The sequence below is a fragment of the Camarhynchus parvulus genome, chromosome 5 (assembly GCF_901933205.1).
Source record: "Camarhynchus parvulus chromosome 5, STF_HiC, whole genome shotgun sequence".
NCBI classification, from domain to species: Eukaryota; Metazoa; Chordata; class Aves; order Passeriformes; family Thraupidae; genus Camarhynchus; species Camarhynchus parvulus.
In genome coordinates this window covers 9453909-9471117 of record NC_044575.1, presented here as the reverse complement: position 1 = coordinate 9471117, position 17209 = coordinate 9453909, and the positions used below count along the sequence as shown (strand labels likewise).

The 17209-nt window shown below is 59.5% G+C and overlaps 3 protein-coding genes across 4 annotated transcripts; 2 read left to right on the top strand and 1 right to left on the bottom strand.

Moving 5' to 3' along the window:
- The first annotated feature begins 644 nt into the window (after positions 1 to 644).
- On the top strand, positions 645 to 2699 carry NDUFS8 (NADH:ubiquinone oxidoreductase core subunit S8). The gene is given in 10 exon segments (XM_030949013.1): positions 645 to 723; positions 804 to 908; positions 1575 to 1622; positions 1705 to 1733; positions 1735 to 1768; positions 1854 to 1946; positions 2030 to 2202; positions 2274 to 2336; positions 2338 to 2403; positions 2489 to 2699. Coding segments are annotated over 10 exon segments (822 nt in total). The 3' UTR covers positions 2621 to 2699.
- A 1521-nt stretch (positions 2700 to 4220) lies between these two features.
- TCIRG1 (T cell immune regulator 1, ATPase H+ transporting V0 subunit a3) lies at positions 4221 to 9507 on the top strand. 2 transcript variants are annotated; one of them, XM_030949187.1, is made up of 19 exons: positions 4221 to 4735; positions 4988 to 5066; positions 5164 to 5416; positions 5504 to 5575; positions 5682 to 5808; positions 5888 to 5970; positions 6090 to 6183; positions 6254 to 6466; positions 6922 to 7072; positions 7149 to 7288; positions 7456 to 7613; positions 7691 to 7781; positions 7862 to 7980; positions 8161 to 8374; positions 8476 to 8580; positions 8654 to 8764; positions 8851 to 8971; positions 9058 to 9229; positions 9318 to 9507. In XM_030949187.1, exons 1-19 carry the CDS (start codon positions 4619 to 4621, stop codon positions 9397 to 9399), a joined length of 2502 nt encoding a protein of 833 aa, XP_030805047.1. In that variant the 5' UTR covers positions 4221 to 4618; the 3' UTR covers positions 9400 to 9507. The 2 variants fall into 2 exon arrangements, with proteins under 2 accessions (XP_030805047.1, XP_030805046.1); XM_030949186.1 differs by having other exon boundaries at positions 4421 to 4735; positions 5164 to 5393; positions 5482 to 5575.
- Positions 9508 to 9571: 64 nt separating this feature from the next.
- Positions 9572 to 11257, bottom strand: TBX10 (T-box transcription factor 10). The gene is made up of 8 exons (XM_030949012.1): positions 11203 to 11257; positions 10813 to 10996; positions 10637 to 10738; positions 10399 to 10570; positions 10153 to 10308; positions 10018 to 10085; positions 9850 to 9938; positions 9572 to 9795 (listed from the first exon to the last, which is right to left on the bottom strand). The coding sequence occupies exons 1-8, from the start codon at positions 11255 to 11257 to the stop codon at positions 9572 to 9574; spliced, it is 1050 nt and encodes a 349-aa protein (XP_030804872.1).
- Positions 11258 to 17209: the final 5952 nt, after the last annotated feature.

The window sequence follows — 17209 nt, the reverse complement described above, 5'->3', positions numbered from 1 at the left end:
CTCCTGTGCCCCTCATTGTGTACTCTGCCTTGAGAAGGTCCACAACAACTCCCTGATCCTAAATCCTTGAGCTGGGATGATCCTGGTTTCTCCTGTTTTATGATCCCAGTCTCCTTTGCCCCATGATATCAGTGTCCTTTGCCCCGTGTTCCCAGTTTCTCCTGCTCCATGATCCCAAGTTTCCTTTGCCCCATGTTCCCGTTTATCCTGCCCCATGATCCCATTTTCCTTCGCTCCACGCTGCTCCATTTTGCGGGGCTGCTTGTGCCGGTAAAGGGATACCCATTCCTGCTGGGCTGTGGGTTGCCCTGGCTGAATGCCACGGGGATTTCCCCCGGGTGGGCGGATGGAGAGAACTGGACGAGGCAGCTGAGATAAAGACAGTTTAATAGAGAAGGAGAAACATCCCTGATGCCCGCCTCCAGGGACTGTGCCGGGGCTGAGGGGTCGGGGCCAGCGCTGAGCCCGCCAGAGGCAGAGCCGGGCTTTGTAGTGAATCCAAGTGTCTGGGCCGCTCCAGCTTCGAGACCGTCCGGCAACCGTGGCCCGAGCTGCTCCAGAAACCGACGGAAAGCTCCGGAGGCTCGGGAAGCCCTGGAGGAGCGGGAGGCTCCGCGCCAGCACCGCAACCGCGCGACTCCGCCATGCACACGCGCTTCCGCTTCCGCCCGCCCTTCGGACACGCCCCTCCTCCCACCAAACCAATCGCCGCGCAGCACTGCCGTGCTCCGCCCAATCAGCGACGCTTCTCGCTCTTTCTTCCCGCCCCCCCGTCCCTTTGCGGGACTCCCACCAATGAGAAGCGCGTCCGCCGTCGCTCGCCCCGCCCACAACGCGCAGCCGCACGCGCACGCGCAGTGCCCACGGGGGCGACCAGGGGTCAGGACGGCGGAGGGCCCTTGGGGCAGGTGAGGTGAGAAGGGGGGCCCGGGGGGGCGGCCCGGGGCTGCGGTCACCCCCGGTGGCGTGTAGTGGCCGCCCAAATCCCGCCTGAGGCAGAGGGGGCGGCCCGGACACTGCGCTACCCTCCGCCGCCATCCTCTCCGAAGGGACACACTCAAGCTGAGCGGGGACTTGGGGGTGACAGACAGGGTCGGTCCCGCGGGGGGGCTCAGGTGGGTGCGGGGCGGAGGCATGGGGACGGGGATGGGAGGACACGTGGGTCCCTTGGAGGGGGCAGGACATCAGGGCCCCTGGATCCTTAGGGGTGGGATGGGGAAGGGACATCTGGGTGTCCCTGGGGGGTGGATGCCCGGGTCCCCTGGGGGAACAGCTGGGTCCCTTTTAGGGAGTGGACAAGATATTGGGGGATACGCTTGGGTCTCTCAAGAGGGGGCTGCAAGGAGCGACAGGATGCCTGGGTGCCTTGAGAGGGGTTGGCAAAAGAAACAGGATGCTTAGGTCCCTAGGGAAAAGCACTTGGAGTCCTTTGTGGAGTGTTGGGACAGGAGTGCCTGGGGGTCTGGGTCTCTTTGGGTGGAGGGGTGAGAATCAGGGTGCCAGTGTCCCCCATGGGGGCCCCTGGCTACCCCAGTCCCTTACTGGTAGTTGCTGTGTTTCCCTCTGCCCACCAGGACTGGCCATGGCAGCGCTGCGACTGCTGTACCAGGCTGCCCGTGCAGGTGAGGCCGCCCGGGAGTCCCCAAACCTCCTGAAGCCCCCAAACCCCATCGTGACCCTGCTGACCCTCCTGTCCCTCCCCAGGCCCCCTGGCCCCGCTGGGCTCCCTGCTGCCCGCTCAGCACCAGCACCCCCAGGGACTGTTACAGTGAGTACAGCCATGCCACCCCCCTGGGGGCTCAGCTCCCACCCCAGGGCTCTGCAGGGTGGGCACAGCTCCCCTCTTCCCGCAGAGCAATACGTCAACATCCGGGAGCCGGCCATGGACATGCGATCCATCACCGACCGCGCCGCCCAGACCCTGCTCTGGACTGAGCTCGTCCGAGGTGAGACCCCACTCACCCTCCTCATTTGTGGGGTGACCCCCCCACTTCCCAAATATGCCATAACCCCTGTTTCTGCCCCGTAGGCCTGGCCATGACCCTGAGCTACCTTTTCCGTGAGCCGGCCACCATCAATTACCCGTTTGAGAAGGGCCCGCTGAGCCCGCGGTTCCGCGGGGAGCACGCGCTGCGCCGGTACCCGTCCGGGGAGGAGCGCTGCATCGCCTGCAAGCTCTGTGAGGCCGTGTGCCCGGCACAGGTGAGACTTCCTCCCCCTCCTCCTCCTCCTCCTCACCCGGGGCTCCAGCCATGACGGTGTCCCCGTGCCAGGCCATCACCATCGAGGCCGAGCCCCGCGCCGATGGCAGCCGCCGCACCACGCGCTACGACATTCGACATGACCAAGTGCATCTACTGTGGGTTCTGCCAGGAGGCCTGTCCTGTGGATGCCATCGTGGAGGTGAGTGGGGCCTGCAGGGGGAACTGCACGGACTCCCCTGTCCTGCCACGGTGACCCCAAGGGTGACCCCATCCCACCCTGGCAGGGCCCCAACTTCGAGTTCTCGACGGAGACGCATGAGGAGCTGCTCTACAACAAGGAGAAGCTGCTCAACAATGGCGACAAGTGGGAAGCTGAGATCGCAGCCAACATCCAGGCTGATTACCTGTACCGGTGACGGCCCCACCCACCCCCCAAATAAAGCTTTTGGGGTTTTCCCCTCTGCTGGCACTGTGGGTGCCAGCCCCTTCCCATAACTCTGTGTCTTTTCCTTTCCAGCGCTGGGGTCAGAGCCCCTGACCCCTGGGGGGACCCCACCCCTGGGTGTGGGGTTGTGTTTTGGGGAGGAGGATGTGGGTTCTGGGGGTGCTGGCACCAATGCTGGGGTAGGAGGTGGTTTGCAGGGAAGGGTGTGGGAGGTGGAGGGGGGCAGGTAAGGATGGAGGCACAGTGCTGTGGGGATTTAGGAATCTGGGAGGGTCATTTCCATCTTCTGAGGGCAGCCAGGGTGGGGGGGCCTGGTGATCTTGGCAAGGGGGGTTCACAGTGGTACTGGTGTGAGGGTCCCAGTGATGCCTGTGATCCAGGTGATCCCAGCAGAAGGTCCTGATGGCTGCAGTGGGGGACCCTCTGGCGGTACTGGATGGGGGAGACACTGGATGGGTGTCTCAGTGGTGCTGGTGTGTGGGTACCAGCGTGGGGTGCCTGGCAAATCTGTGATCTCACAGTGGTACCAGTGTGGGGGTCTCGGTGATCCCAGCAGGGAGATCCCAGTGCTACCAGTTGTTAGGACTTGTCCCTTGAAGGAGAGAGTAACACAGGGGCAGATTAGAGTGAAAGGACTCTCAATGATTGGTGTTTGTATGTATGTGCAGGGTTTATTTTGGAACAATTGGGTGGCAATGGAAAGCAGGTATGTGGGTGTTTTGGTCATTATTATCTACAGTAATACAGCTACATGAAAGCATAAAAATTGTTACTTTAAAGAAATGTCTTAAGGGAAAAGAGAAAAAAAGAACTGAAAGATAAGGGTAAAAACAAATCACCCCTGACAGATCTTGTGACTTGATTGTTGCAATAGTTGTCCCTTGGCCAAAGTGATGGTCTAGATCTGTCAGCAGTGGGGGAAGAAGCCCACAAAACACAAAGTCTGATGGGTTAAAATGCAATCAGGCTCGGGGGGAATTGCCCAGGTTTCAGTCCTCTGGTGAAAGGTCTCAGAAATGGGTCTGGGAGTGCTCCGGGGGTGTTTGATGCTCAGTGATCTCTTTTCAGCTGCCTCTCATAGTGGCGCAGTTCAGCCTTCCTTCTTCTGGAGGGGAAGCATTAGAACTGAGCCAGCCGTGCAAGGGAGGGCCAGAGCGTGACGAGAAGGACGATTGCACCTTGCAGGATGCAGGCAGTGATAGTTCACCCCCTTTGCGTTATGCAGATTGGGCAGTAGCACCCCAAACCTCTTCTCTCCAAGGATGTCAATCTGGCCCCAGCAAAGCACGCTGGCTCCTGCACAAATGGGGGTTGTTTGGAGTAATTACTAACAGTCCGCTCTCACACCGGTGCGGAGGTCCTGCTGATTCTCGCGGGCGGTTTTCCGGCTCCGCCCGGCTCCGGGAAATGTTTCCCATTTCCGTCGTCCTCGGGGGATGTTGCGGGGCTCCTGTCTCCGAGGGGCCGCTCCCTAGGCGGTGCGGGGTGCGGTATGTCCCGGGGAACGGGTTTCCCGGGGGGCGGCGGGGCCGGGCCGGCCGGTCCCTCCCCGGGGCCGGGCTCTTCCTGGGGAAGAGGAAGTGCTGGATCCCGGCCGAGCTCGGCGCGGGGGGGAGGCACGGCCGGGTGGCTCCGGAGAGGGTCCGGCCCGGGGCGGTCCCGGGGCGGGGAATGCGCTGGTCCTGACTCAGAGGCAGCTGAATGGGGAAGGGGGGGTTTCGAAAGTACTTTGCCAGCCCGGTGCTGGGCACAGCCGCGTGTGCCTGAGCCCGGTTCCGTCTCCGCAGCCGCCGAGACAGCGGGGCGACCTCTGCCCTGTTGTTCCCCTTTCCCGCCCTCACGCCTGAGGAAGCTCTCAGTGTCCCATTCTCATCCCACCCCATTCCCTCCTGTTCCGTTCTGTCCCATCCCCAGGTGTGTGCCCTGACGCCTCCGCAGCCCGGGCCGGACCGGGCGTCTCCGGGGGGCCATGGGGTCCCTGTTCCGCAGCGAGGAGGTTTGCTTGGCCCAGCTCTTCCTGCAGTCGGCTTCTGCCTACAGCTGCATCAGCGAGCTGGGGGAGCGCGGGCTGCTGGAGTTCAGAGACGTGAGTAGGGGCTGGAGGGGCGTCTTGGGGTGTCTGGGGTGCAGGGGCTTCGGCTGGGTGGGCCTGGGTGCTCTGGGTTTGGGGCGCTCTGTGTCTGGTGTTTGGTCTGCTCGGGTTTGGGGTGGGTGTTCTAGGGTGCCGTGGGAACCGGGAAGTTGGTCAGGCTAGGTTTGGTGCCTGGGCTGCCTGTTTCCCCGGGGTGCTGAACCCCCCAATCCAATGTGGGGCCATGCCTTGACTGTACCCCCGCAGCTGAACCCCAAAGTGAGCCCTTTCCAGCGGCGCTTCGTGGGCGAGGTGCGGCGCTGCGAGGAGATGGAGAAAACCTTCAGTGAGTGCCGGCGGGCCGGGGGCTGACTTTGGGGGGGCTTCTCAGGGGAACGCCCGGCTCGGCCCCTCAGTCTGACCGTGTCCCCCCCGTTCTCCAGCCTTCCTGCAGCAGGAGCTGCGGGCCGCGGGGCGGGTGCCGGGGCCGTGTCCCGAGAGCCCGCGGGCGCCGGCGGCGCGGGAAGCGCTGCGGGTGCAGGAGCAGTCGGAGCAGCTGGCGCAGGAGCTGCGGGAGGTCAGCCGGAACCACGCGTCCCTGCGCGGCCGCCTGCGGGACCTGCGACAGTATCTGCACGTCCTGCGCGAGGGACAGCGCTTCACCAGCCAGCCGGTGGGTCCGGGGGTCCCCGCCCACCTGGGGGTGCTGCCTCGTGCCTCAGTTTCCCCCAGGCTCATCTCTCTGCTCCGCATCGCCGCAGGCTCCCCTGGGCTCCTCGCCGCGCCACGGGCGCTCTCGGAGCGTGAGCCCATCCTTGACCCCTCCGTGCACCAGCACCTCGAGCGCAAGATCAGGTGAGAGGGGGAACGGTGTGGGGCGGGGGGTGGAGAGGGGCTCTGGGGCAGCGGTGCAGCCATGGAGTGGTTTGCCTATCCCAGCGCTCCTGCTGTGTCTCTGCAGCTTCGTGGCGGGTGTCATCCACCCGTGGCGAGTGACGGCCTTTGAGCGGCTGCTGTGGCGCGCCTGCCGCGGGTACCTGGTGGCCTCCTTCGTGGAGATGCCCGAGCCAATGGAGGACCTGGCCACGGTGAGGCAGCACCTGGGGGTGGGCTGGCATGGCTGTGGGGACTGGGACACCAGAGTGACACGGGCTGTGCTGTCCCCAGGGCGAGAGCATCACCTGGGTCATCTTCCTCATCTCCTACTGGGGCGAGCAGATCGGGCAGAAGATCCGCAAGATCTCGGACTGGTGAGTGCCATGTATCCCCTGCAGGGAGGTTTATTTAGTAACACCCACTCTGGACCCTGCTGCGGGGCCGGGCTGGGCAGCCCTGACACCCCTGACACAGCAATGTCCCTCTGTCCCAGCTTCCACTGCCAGCTGTATGCGTACCCGGAGAGTGAGGCCAGCAGGACGGAGGCCATTACCAGGCTGCATGGGCAGATCCAGGAGCTCAGCGTGGTGAGCTGGGTGCCATGAGGGGATGTGGGGGCCACGCTTGGATTGCCATCCCTGACACAGGTGCCCGCAGACGCTGGAGGAGACGGAGAAGTACCTGGCGGAGGTGCTGGACAAGGTGGCACAGGTGCTGCCCACCTGGCGCGTGCAGGTGCAGAAGATGAAGGCCATCTACCTCGTCCTCAACCAGTGCAGCTTCGATGTCACCAAGAAGTGCCTCATCGCCGAGGTCTGGTGCCCCGTGCGGGACCTCACCCAAGTGCAGGATGCCCTGCGCCAGGGATCTGTGAGTGACTCCGTGTCCTTGCACCAGGGATTGTTCAGGGTATCCATGTTCTTGTTATGGGGTTGCTCAGTTGTCCTTGTGTCAGGAGTTGCTCTGTGTTCCCGTGTCCTTGTGCCTGGGTTTCTTGGTGTCCCATGTTTTCATGTCAAGGGTTTGTCGGTGTCACCGTGTCCTCGTGCCAGGGGTCTGTGTCTCCAGGTCCTTCTTGTGGGGTTGCTCAGTATCCCCATGTCTTTGTGCCAGAGGTTGCTTGGTGTCCCTATGTCCCCTCATCATGGTGGAGCATGTGCCAGGCTGGAGGGGATTGTGGGGTGGGTGCCAAGAGCAGGCTGCGGGTGCTGGGGGCTGGTGCCAGGATGGGGGGTGTTGTGGGCTGGGTGCCGGGAGCAGGCTCCACGTGCTGGGCAGGGAGTGCCAGGGTTGCCAGGATCAGGTTCTGGGTGCTGTTCCCACAGTACCAGAGCGGCTCCAGCGTGGAGTGCTTTGTGCAGCGCGTCCCCACCTCGGAGAGCCCCCCCACCCTCATCCGCACCAACAAGTTCACCGCCGGCTTCCAGAGCATCGTGGACGCCTACGGGGTGGCCAGTTACCAGGAGGTGAACCCCGGTAAGGCCCCCTGGCACCCCCTGAGCCCAGGGCTGAGAGGGGACACCTCGTGTAACGCAGTCCCTGTGTCCCACAGCACCCTACGCCATCATCACCTTCCCCTTCATCTTCGCCATCATGTTTGGGGACGTGGGGCACGGGCTGCTCATGTTCCTCTTTGCGCTCTGGATGGTGCTGTACGAGGACAGTCCCCGCCTGCGGCAGGGCACCAACGAGGTGGGGGCACGAGGGAGGGGTGGGATATGTTGGGGATGTGGGATGGGGTTGGATGATACAGGATCGGGCTGGTGGCTCAGGACGGGGTCAGGGTGGTGCTGTGGGAAAGGAGTGGTGTGGGGCAGGGGAGGTGGTGTGGGACATGGGAGCCCTGTTTGCCCCCCTAGATCTGGCTGACATTCTTTGAGGGGCGCTACCTCATCTTGCTCATGGGTGCCTTCTCCATCTACACCGGCTTCATCTACAATGAGTGCTTCAGCAAAGCCACTGTCATCTTCCCCTCTGCCTGGAGCGTGGCCACCATGGCCAACCACTCCTCCTGGAGGTGGGGTGCCACCCCCGTGCCCCCTGCCCGGGTCCCCATCTCCCTGCTGGCACTGACACCCCGTGCTCTGCCCCCAGCTCTGCGTACCTCGCCACCCACCCCTCGCTCACCCTGGACCCCAATGTCACCGGTGTCTTCCAAGGGCCATATCCGTTTGGGATCGACCCAGTGAGTGTCCCATGGGGATAACAACGAGGTGGGACCCTCTATGGGGCAGTGCAGAGTCTCACCCACCTTGTTTGTGACAGATCTGGAGCTTGGCCACCAACCACCTCAACTTCCTCAACTCCTTCAAGATGAAGATGTCCGTGGTGCTGGGCATCGTGCACATGGGCTTCGGCGTCGTGCTGGGAGTCTTCAACCATGTGTGAGTCCCTGGGCTGCACCCACGGGCTCTGGTCATGCCAAGGGGACCAGGATTGGACTCACCTGGGTGGGGTGGGGTGGCAGCTGGGGTCCTGCACTCACCCCTGCACCTCGGTGAGTGCCGAGGGTGTGCGTGGGTGAGAAGGCACAGGCTGAGCACGGCCAATGTCCTCCCACCCAGGCACTTCCAGCAGCGGCACCGGCTGGTCTTGGAGTTCCTCCCAGAGATTATTTTCCTCCTGGCTCTTTTTGGCTACCTGGTCTTCCTCATCTTCTACAAATGGATCAAGTTCAGTGCTGCTGATTCCATGGTGGCCCCCAGCATCCTCATCCACTTCATTGACATGTTCCTCTTCACCTCCAATGCCGAGAACCTCCCACTCTACCCGGGGCAGGTACCACCCACCGCCCTGGCAGGCACCTACCCCCCACCTCGGCTGGGAGAGCAGGGGTCAGGCGTGGGGGTAGATCCCAAAATGCTGTCCTTGTGCCCCAGGTGCCAGTGCAGATGGTGCTGGTGGTGCTGGCGCTGGCGTCAGTGCCCGTCCTGCTCCTGGGGACGCCGCTGTACCGGTGGTGCTGGCAGGGTGCCCCGAGGACGGTAAGGCCAGGGGCTGTGGGGGGCTCTGTGGGGATCATGAGGAGGTCTCACTGTCAGTGCTGTCCTGGTGCAGCCGCTGGCCACAGGGGAGCAGGAGCCGCTGCTGGAGGGGCAGGAGGCTGGGAACTCTGTCAATGCCACCATGGAGGATGTGGAGAGCGGAGGGCACAGCCCTGATGCCAAGGTGAGGAGCATCCAGGCAGGCTTTGGTGGTGGGATGAGGGTGTCTATGCCCCCTGCTGATGTCCCACATCCCCTCTGTCCCTGCAGCACTTGGACTTTGCCGAAATCTTCATGCATCAGGCGATCCACACCATCGAGTACTGCCTGGGCTGTGTCTCCAACACCGCGTCCTACCTGCGGCTCTGGGCGCTCAGCCTGGCACATGCCCGTGAGTCCCCTTGGTACCCCCCTGTCCCACTCAGAGCCAGACAGACCCTCACTCCCCGCTCCTGCTCTTGTCCCCCCCTTTCCCAGAGCTCTCGGAGGTCCTGTGGACCATGGTGATGCGGAATGGCTTTGTGGGGCTGAGCTACGTGGGCGGTGTGGTGCTGGTGCCCGTCTTCGCCGCCTTCGCCGTGCTGACCGTGGCCATCCTGCTGGTGATGGAGGGGCTCTCTGCCTTCCTCCACGCCCTGCGCCTGCATTGGTGAGCCCCCAAAGCTGATGGGTTCCTGGGTGGGACTGGGGGGGTGACAGGCCCCCCAGAGCACTCCTCAATCCCCTCTCCTTGCCAGGGTGGAGTTCCAGAATAAGTTCTACGTGGGTGCCGGGTACAAGCTGTGCCCCTTCGCCTTCACCCCGGACACCTGGGAATAGCCAAGCCAAGGGGATTCCAGGGCCTTGGAACATCGGCTGTGCTCCAAGTTCCCCCCCACTGGACCCCCGGAGCCTCCTTGGTGGTGAATAAAGCCATCCCTGTGCCTCCCCCCAGCTCTGCATTGCCATTACTTGGGTAGGAGGTGCAGGGGGTGCTTGGGGGTGCCCCCCGTCACTGCTGGCCGTAGCCAAAGGTGGGGGCTGTGGTGGGGCTGTAGGTGCTGAGCTGGGGGAAGGCGGGCAGGGGGTAGGGCAGGGTGTGGGGTTTGGCTCCCACATAAACACCAGGGGGGCAGGTGAGGGGCTGGAAGGTGGGTGCAGGGAGCTCGGGGAAACTGGGGGGTGCTGCTGGCTGTTGGGGGGCAGCAGCCAGAGCCCCATGGCTGCGTGGAGCCCCTGCAGGGGGGAGAGGCAGCAGCAGGGGCTTGGCCCCCCCCGCAGCCCCCCTACCTTTCTCCTGCTTCTCGGGACGGGGGGGCAGCGGGGTGGCCCGGGCGCGGGGCATGGCCCCCAGCAGGGACCCTGCCGGCACCCCACACCTGCAAGAGACGTGGCGTGGGGGCTCAGGGAGGTGACATCCTCACCATGGCGGGGGGACAGCGTCCAGGCGTGCCTTACCATGGCTCGGGGTCACCGTCCCGAAATCCCTTGGCAAAAGGGTTGCTGGCAATCTTCAGCTGTGTGATCTGCGGAGGGGAGCGGGGTCAGGGAATCCCTGGGAGGGGCCCCAGTTTCCGTCTGGCTGGTGCTCACCCGGTGGTTCTGGTAGGCTGTCACTGCCATGAACTGAGTCTCAGGGAAGCTGAAGGACTTGAAGTTCTGGTGGGCGAAGCGCTCGCTGTCGCGCCGCGGGTCCACAAAGACGACGTGGAAGCGGGGCTGGTAGCGGTGCATGGAGTTGAGGATGATCTAGGGGTGGGAAAGAGGACGTGGCAGGAGCCCCCCAGGCAGGGATGTGTTGTGTCTCCCCCACCACCCAGCCCGCAGCAGGGTCCTCACGTGGCCGTTGTCATCCAGGAGGTTGTTGGTCAGCTTGAGCTTGTCGAAGGACACGATCTGCCGCATCCACTGGGCACCCTTGGCCGGGGAGTCGGGGTGGAAGTGGACGCGGCCAGGAGCCGCCGGCTCGGCCCGGCCCGCCGCCAGCCAGGATGAGCTGTGGAAGGCGTATCTGCAGGGCAGGGAGGGGCTCAGCACCCCCTGATCTCATCCCCTGCCCCCATTGCCCCATTCCCACCTGTATCTCTTGTCATCCAGCGGGATGAAATCCATGAGCAGGACATAGTCGGCCAATGGATCCAGCCCCGAAAGCTTCACCTGAAAGGTGGGGAACATCCTCCTGCACAGGGAGGGGGGTGGGAAGGGGGTGCCCCCCCCCACCTTTGCAGCCCCGCAGGCCACTCCGGTTCCCACCTGCCTGCCTTGGTGACGATCATCTCGGTGCCCAGGCGGTTGAACTCCTCCCAGAGGCTGCCCATCTCCAGCCGTGCCGCGGCGTGGCACACGTGCCGGTTCTTGCCGCCGGTCCCCGGCCCCTCGCCAGCCCACCCGAGGCCGGGGGTGCATGGAGACCCCTCAGCCGGGCCCCCCAGGAAGGCTGCAGAGGGTTGAAGGGATGTTGGTCGGGGGGAGCAGAGCCCATGCAGGGCCACCCCATCACACACCCCTTCCATGGAGATGGTGGCAGGATCAGGGTGTCCTGTCCCCCACCACAGTGCGGTTTTATCTCCATCCCCCCACACCCCAAAATGCCGCAGGACCCCACCACTGGGTACAGGGGATGTTGTCATGGGTGGGTTTTACCTGCCATGGGTGTGGTGGCAGGGCAGGAGGTGTCCGTGGCTCCGTTCCCCGGCATGGTGGCAGTGGGACCCTGCCAAAGCCCCCTCCCAGTGCAGCGCCGGCTCTGCAGTGTCCCTGCAGCCTGCCGGGGGTTTTATGCCCCAGCTCGGGGATGGAGAGGCGGGGGCTGGAGCCGAGGTGGTCCCGAGGGGGCTGGAGCACGGCCCCCTTGCCCAGCCTGCCTTCGCGCCTCGACGCGGTGATGATGGACGGGAGGTGAGCAGTGGCACCGCTGGGAGCACCCCCAGTCCCCAAACAGGGCTTGGGATGCCCCGGGCTGGGCAGGGACATCTTTCTTGGGGTCTTCTCATCTCTTCATATCACAGATCTGAGCAGGGGGAGGTGGGGGCTCCCCCAGGCAAAGCCCCTCTCGGTACGTGGCCGTCACCACCTGATATTGAAAACCACGGTGAGGTGTTGAGGCATTGGCAAAGATCTACTGCTCCAGCAGAGCCTCTGCAGCTCCGGAGGGAGGAACGAGCTTCCCCCTCCCCATAACCCCCCCAAGGTGGGTCCATTCTTTGCCCTGGTGCTGGGACACCCTCATTGCAGTGACAGCAGGAGATGGATGGGGACAAGCAGTCGCCGCAGGGCTGAGGGCTCTGTGTGGGAGGTGACAGACGCTGGGATGGGGCAGACACCAGGAAAAGCAGAGGGATTGCTCCAGACCCCTCCTACTCCCCTCCAAACTGCACTGGGGCCACGGATGCTGTCTCATAGCACACCATGGAGTGTGTTCTAGAGGGATGAGGGATGCTGAGGCTCTGGGAGAGGGTCTGGAGGACCAGGGGATGTCCTGGGGGTGCTGATGGCTTTCTGTACCTGTTGATGTTCCAGTGATGGCAGCACTGGCCTGAACTCCCTCCCTGCTCTGCACAGAGCTGGATATTTTCTCCCAAGTGGGGCTCAGCCTTTTGTCCAGCCTTGCGTTCAGCACTTGAACATCGTAACACAGAGGGGGGACTCTGTGTCCCTGTGGGGCAGCCTAGGCAGCTCCTGCATTTGGGACCAGGGCCAGGACTGATGTGAAATGGGGAGGCTCCACCTCCCCAGGTTCCCCCACATCCCCCACACGTGTCCGTGCCCCGCGGGGCTGGCTCAGCCCCATCCATCTCCCGCTGTCAGCCGGGCTTGGCTGCGGGGCCGCTATCGAGCGCCAGATGAGGAGGTGTGAGAGAGGCAGAGCTGACAGCGGGCAGGAGGATGGAGGGGGCTCAGCCCTGGGCAGGATTGGACCTACCAGGGCTCATCTGCAGCTCCTGCACCTCCTGGGTGGAACTGGATGAGCTTTAAGGTCCTTTCCAGTCCAAGCCATTCCAGGATTCTCTGGCCGGTGAAGATGACTGCAGGTAGGGCTCCTGAACCCGTGTTGAAGCACGTGGTACAAAATGGCTTTACAAAATGAACTTTTTGGTCCCAAATGGGAGCCAGAAAAAACGTCAAAAAAGGTAAGCAGTGACTCTTTCTCACGGGGAATAACTGCCCCGGACAGCAGGACAGGCTGGACAGAGCCGTGGAGGTTGTGGTGGCCACCAGGATGGAGCAGGAGAAGAGCGTTGGCACACAGTCAGATGACTCCTTGCAATGAGCCTCTGACTCAGCTGGAATGGGGAAGTGAAAGCTGCTTGGGGGGCAGTGAGGGGAGAAGAGGAATTGACCCTGTTTCGCAGGGAGAGGTGAGCAGCCGGCATGGCGGGGCCAAGAGGGAAGTGAGAAGGCAGGAAGTGACAATACTCATTTCTGAACCAGAAACACATGTATCTGTTAGGTAAGAGTGGGCAACTTGAGCAGCAGCTGGCTCTTTATTTATTTTATTTATTAAGTTTTAATTTTTTTCTTTAATTTTTAAAGCCCTGATTGAGAAAAGGGGAAGAGAATTTTAGCAGGTAAAGTTATAGCCTGGAAGTGTCCAAGGCTGCCTTGGCTAGAGCTTGGAGCACCCTGGTCTAGTAAAAGGTGTCCATGCCCATGGCAGGGGATGGAACTGGATGGTCCTTAAGGTCCCTTCCAATCCAAACAATTCCAGGTTCCATTTGCTCTAAGGAATGTGTAGTACTAAAGAAAATTGATAAGTGCTAAGATAAAGCAATAATTTACCTTTAATATGTCCATTACTTAGCGTTTTTTCCCGTCCCATGTATAATGAATAAAGGATATATTATACAAATATAATTATGTATAATTAAAAGGTAATATAGAAATAGAGAAGAATTTAAAAAATCTTTCAAACTCAAGTCTCCAACACATCCATTTGGTTTTGTTTCACTCCTGCTGACACCATTGTGCACGTGAGTGGCGTTGCTCCGTCTCTGCAGGCACCCATTCCAATGTGCCATGGGGATCCCAGCCCTAAAACCCCAGCATGGATCCCAAGGCCTCTGGGGAAGGCTCATTCTCTTTTCAGGTGCTTCAGGGACCCTTTGGCAACTGCTCATGTGGGGAAGCTGTGAAAGTTAAAATCTTCCAGCCACGTTTGAGGATGGAACAGTTCTGGTGAGACTGATGGGGCTTGAGGACTTCAGCTCAAGGACCTGTGAGTATCTTGGCTCAAGCTGCCATTAACTAAAGGGTGGGACTTTAAGTGGGTTTGGGACAACTTTTTGCTGGATGGGAATGGTCATAAATTGGATTACAAGGGGGGTGGTTTTCCCTTGAAGCTGCACATGGATGAACTTGCAATCAGGAATGCTGGTCTCATTTTAATTGACCCAAATTGACTGGAAATCACTTCAACGGTGCCTGTTGTCAATTTAATGCAACGCTAATTAATGTGGAAAATTAAGGCATGGTGTTATTGTATTTGTTATTGTATTTTTTGTCTCTAAATAAGAACATCTCCCTTCCCCCCTGCAAAATCTCATCCCTTCCAGGGACAGGGCACCCACAATTTTCTGGCCCTGGCACAGATGTCCAAGGCCAGCTTGGACAGGGCTTGGAGCAGCCTGGGAGAGTGGAAGGTGTCCCTGCTCATGGCAGGGGTGGAACAAAATCAGCTTTAGGATCCTTCCAACCCAGCCCGTTCCAGGATTCCATTATTCTGTGTGCTGGATTCAGGCACACCCAGCTCCTTCCATGCCTCCAAAGCTCCTGCTGTTGTCCAAACCGCCTGCACCATCTCCTCTCCAGTGTGTCTCTCTCCACCCAGGCAAGGCTGATTTTCCACCCCAGCCGCAGTTTTCTGATTATTCCTGCTCCCAGGTTTCAGACTTGAGTCATCTCAGCCCAGGACTCATCCCCTCTCTTTGTGGGCTTTGAATGAGTCACCACAGGTTCCCCTGATGGAGACAACAATGTGTCCGGGGGCTTTGACTCATCTGATCTATTTAAAACATTTTTTTATGGAAAAATGGCATGGATTTCTCCACTTGCTGCCTGGTGGTGAAGGGTGGCAGGGTGACACAGTCACATGGTAAATGCAGGATTTATTCAGAGCAGGCATGCTCTGGGCACAGGCTGAAGAGTCAATTTGAGCCTCAAGGGCTTAATTCAGACTATAATCATCACCAGGAAGTGTAAAAACAATTTACAGCAGCAGGAGAGTTCCTGAAGGGTTTTCCCTTTATCCCAGTTTGCAGTTGGAACACTTCTCCAAATCCTGGGCTGTCTCCCAGCTTCTGAACCTTGATTTCCTACATCAATTCTTTTTAATTCCCTGCAATGCCTATAGATCAGTTACATATTCTAAGAGATAAATTTATAGATATATAATTATGTATTTCTTACAAATAATGCTTTATATATATTAAGGAATTATATAAAACCATTTTCTTTATATATTAACATAAATCAATATTTTGAAATTATATGTTTGTTAATATATAAAATAAAAATTACAAATATGTTATATATGTATATAGAAGTAGAAAATCAATCCTCAAGTTTCCATTTAACTTCTTGAAACGGATTGACTTTATTTAACTAATTGTGTTTATTTATCAGTGCAGGTGTCCTCTCAAGGAGCTGCTTCCAGAGTAACCAATTCCCAAACCATCCCAGGATTCTGTGTCACGGTGTGTGGGTCTCACTGGGATGTGGCACATCCTCTTCTGGGCTACCTTGAGCATGTTGATCCATCTGATTCGACCTGAGATGTCACAGCTATGAAAATCTGCTCCAGCTGCAGCTGGGAGGAGAGAGGAGCCAAAATCTTCCTCCAGGTATGTTTGTATTGGGTATAGGGAAGAAATCCTTCCCTGGGAGGGTGGTGACACAGGGTGCCCAGAGGAGCTGTGGCTGCCCCTGCATCCCTGGCAGTGTCCAAGGCCAGGCTGGATGGGCTGATCCTGGTGAATCCTAGTACAGCCTGTTGGAAGGTGCTTTACTGCCCTGCACAAGGATCTTAGGGAATTTGAGCAGGAAAGCAGGTGCCACGATGGAGATCCTTACCCCAGGAGGGCAGGGATGAATATTCCACACCAGCCTCTCAGCAGGAATGAAATGTGATCCCTGCTTTTTAACTGAATTCATTTCCATTCCGTGTCTCCCATCCTTCCACCAAGCAAAGGTTTGTTGAGTAAGAAAAAGTGAGGCCGAACTTGGATTAATCAAAACATTGGCGTCAGTTTTCTGACAGGGCAGATTTCCAGGTCCAGGCAGGTGCAGGCTGCCCGCGGGGAGGACTCAGCCCCCAAACCGCTCGATTTTCATTATCTGTGACAGCTCCAGCACCGTCCCGGTGTCCCCTCGCCTCCAGCATCTCCTTGTGGGTGATGAAAAGCAGCTCTAAATCCTCGTTACAGCACCAGGAGACCAGACACATGGCTTGTGGGACATCTGAAACGGGATGTCAGGTTCTGGGGATGAGGCTCAGCCCTTCAGCCAAGGTTTATCCAATAACGATGATTTCCAGGTTTGGATCCATTTGGCAGGAGCCTGCGGTGCCTACCCTCGGTTTACTCTCTGGTGTAACTCTGTCAAGCCATGATTAATGTTATCCAGGAGAAAAATCAATGATTATTTATTCTATCTGTCACAGAGTGGGATTTTAGGAGCTGTTGATCTCTCCCTGGTGAGCGGCAAGACGGAGCCTGAATTTATCTTTTTATCGCTATAAATCAGAGATAAAAAGATAAATGAAGAATCACATCTAGAGCACAGTGAGGTGAGAAAAAGCCCGGCTCTTATTCCTAGGGCTTTCACCTAGACAAGCTCTTCCTGGGACATGGGGAACTGGTATTTATTCCTCAAGTGCTCAGCCTGGACTGGGAACACTCAGAAGATGAGGAATATTTTCATTTTTCCAGCAGGTACCGGGAAAATCGTGGACTTCCATGCACGAATGGTTGGAGGAGCACTAAGAGGAAGCCTTGCAATTTCCTGGTGATCTGTCCTGGTGCGGTATTTCCCTCTTTAATGCCCCCAAAATTCCCCTTTTCCAGCGGCTCCGGCCGGGGCTCAGCGCGGCGGGCGGCGCGCTCGTGCTGCCCTCTGCGGGCGGAGCGCGGTACTGCACCCAGGGGCTGGGAGCCGAATTAGTCTCACGGCATTGCGCATGCGCAGTCCGGTCATACCGGGTGGTGGGGGGGGGCATTCCCGGCTGTGCCTCAGTGCTGCCGCCGTGTGGGAGCGCCCGGCACTGCAGGCGGAGTCCCCTGGGGCGGTCGGGCACCGGCCCTGAGCGGGGAAAAGGGGAACGGGCCGCGTCTGCGTGAGCGGGAGCATGTTCCTGCCATCGAATTGGGTTCGGAAAGCACCGCAAAGCGCATCTAAACTCTTGCTTTCCTATTCTGCAGCAGGGAACGCGTCTGACTCCTCGGCCTCATGGACATTGTCAGTACTTTCCGTGGTGCTGTCCAGGATTGTCCGGGAATGGGAACGGCTGGTGGGAGCTCGGGCAGAGCACCTGGAGACCAGGTAAAATCAGAAATGAGATTGTTCTGGCTGCTGCAAGGTGTGTGTTTCTTTTCAAGATGTTCCTCTGATCTGTGTCACAGTAGCTTCCTAGAGTTGGAGTAATTTCCTAGCGGGG

Coding starts and splice junctions, on each gene's coding strand:
- TBX10 (XM_030949012.1), bottom strand. CDS start 11,257: ATGCCGGGGAACGGAGCCACGGACACCTCCTGCCCTGCCACCACACCC. Junction 10,309..10,398: donor TCCTGGATGACAACGGCCAC/GTGAGGACCCTG, acceptor TCCCACCCCTAG/ATCATCCTCAACTCCATGCA. Junction 10,086..10,152: donor CAGCCTACCAGAACCACCGG/GTGAGCACCAGC, acceptor TCCCCTCCGCAG/ATCACACAGCTGAAGATTGC.
- TCIRG1 (XM_030949187.1), top strand. CDS start 4,619: ATGGGGTCCCTGTTCCGCAGCGAGGAGGTTTGCTTGGCCCAGCTCTTC. Junction 5,971..6,089: donor ATCCGCAAGATCTCGGACTG/GTGAGTGCCATG, acceptor CCTCTGTCCCAG/CTTCCACTGCCAGCTGTATG. Junction 8,581..8,653: donor GGCAGGGTGCCCCGAGGACG/GTAAGGCCAGGG, acceptor GTCCTGGTGCAG/CCGCTGGCCACAGGGGAGCA.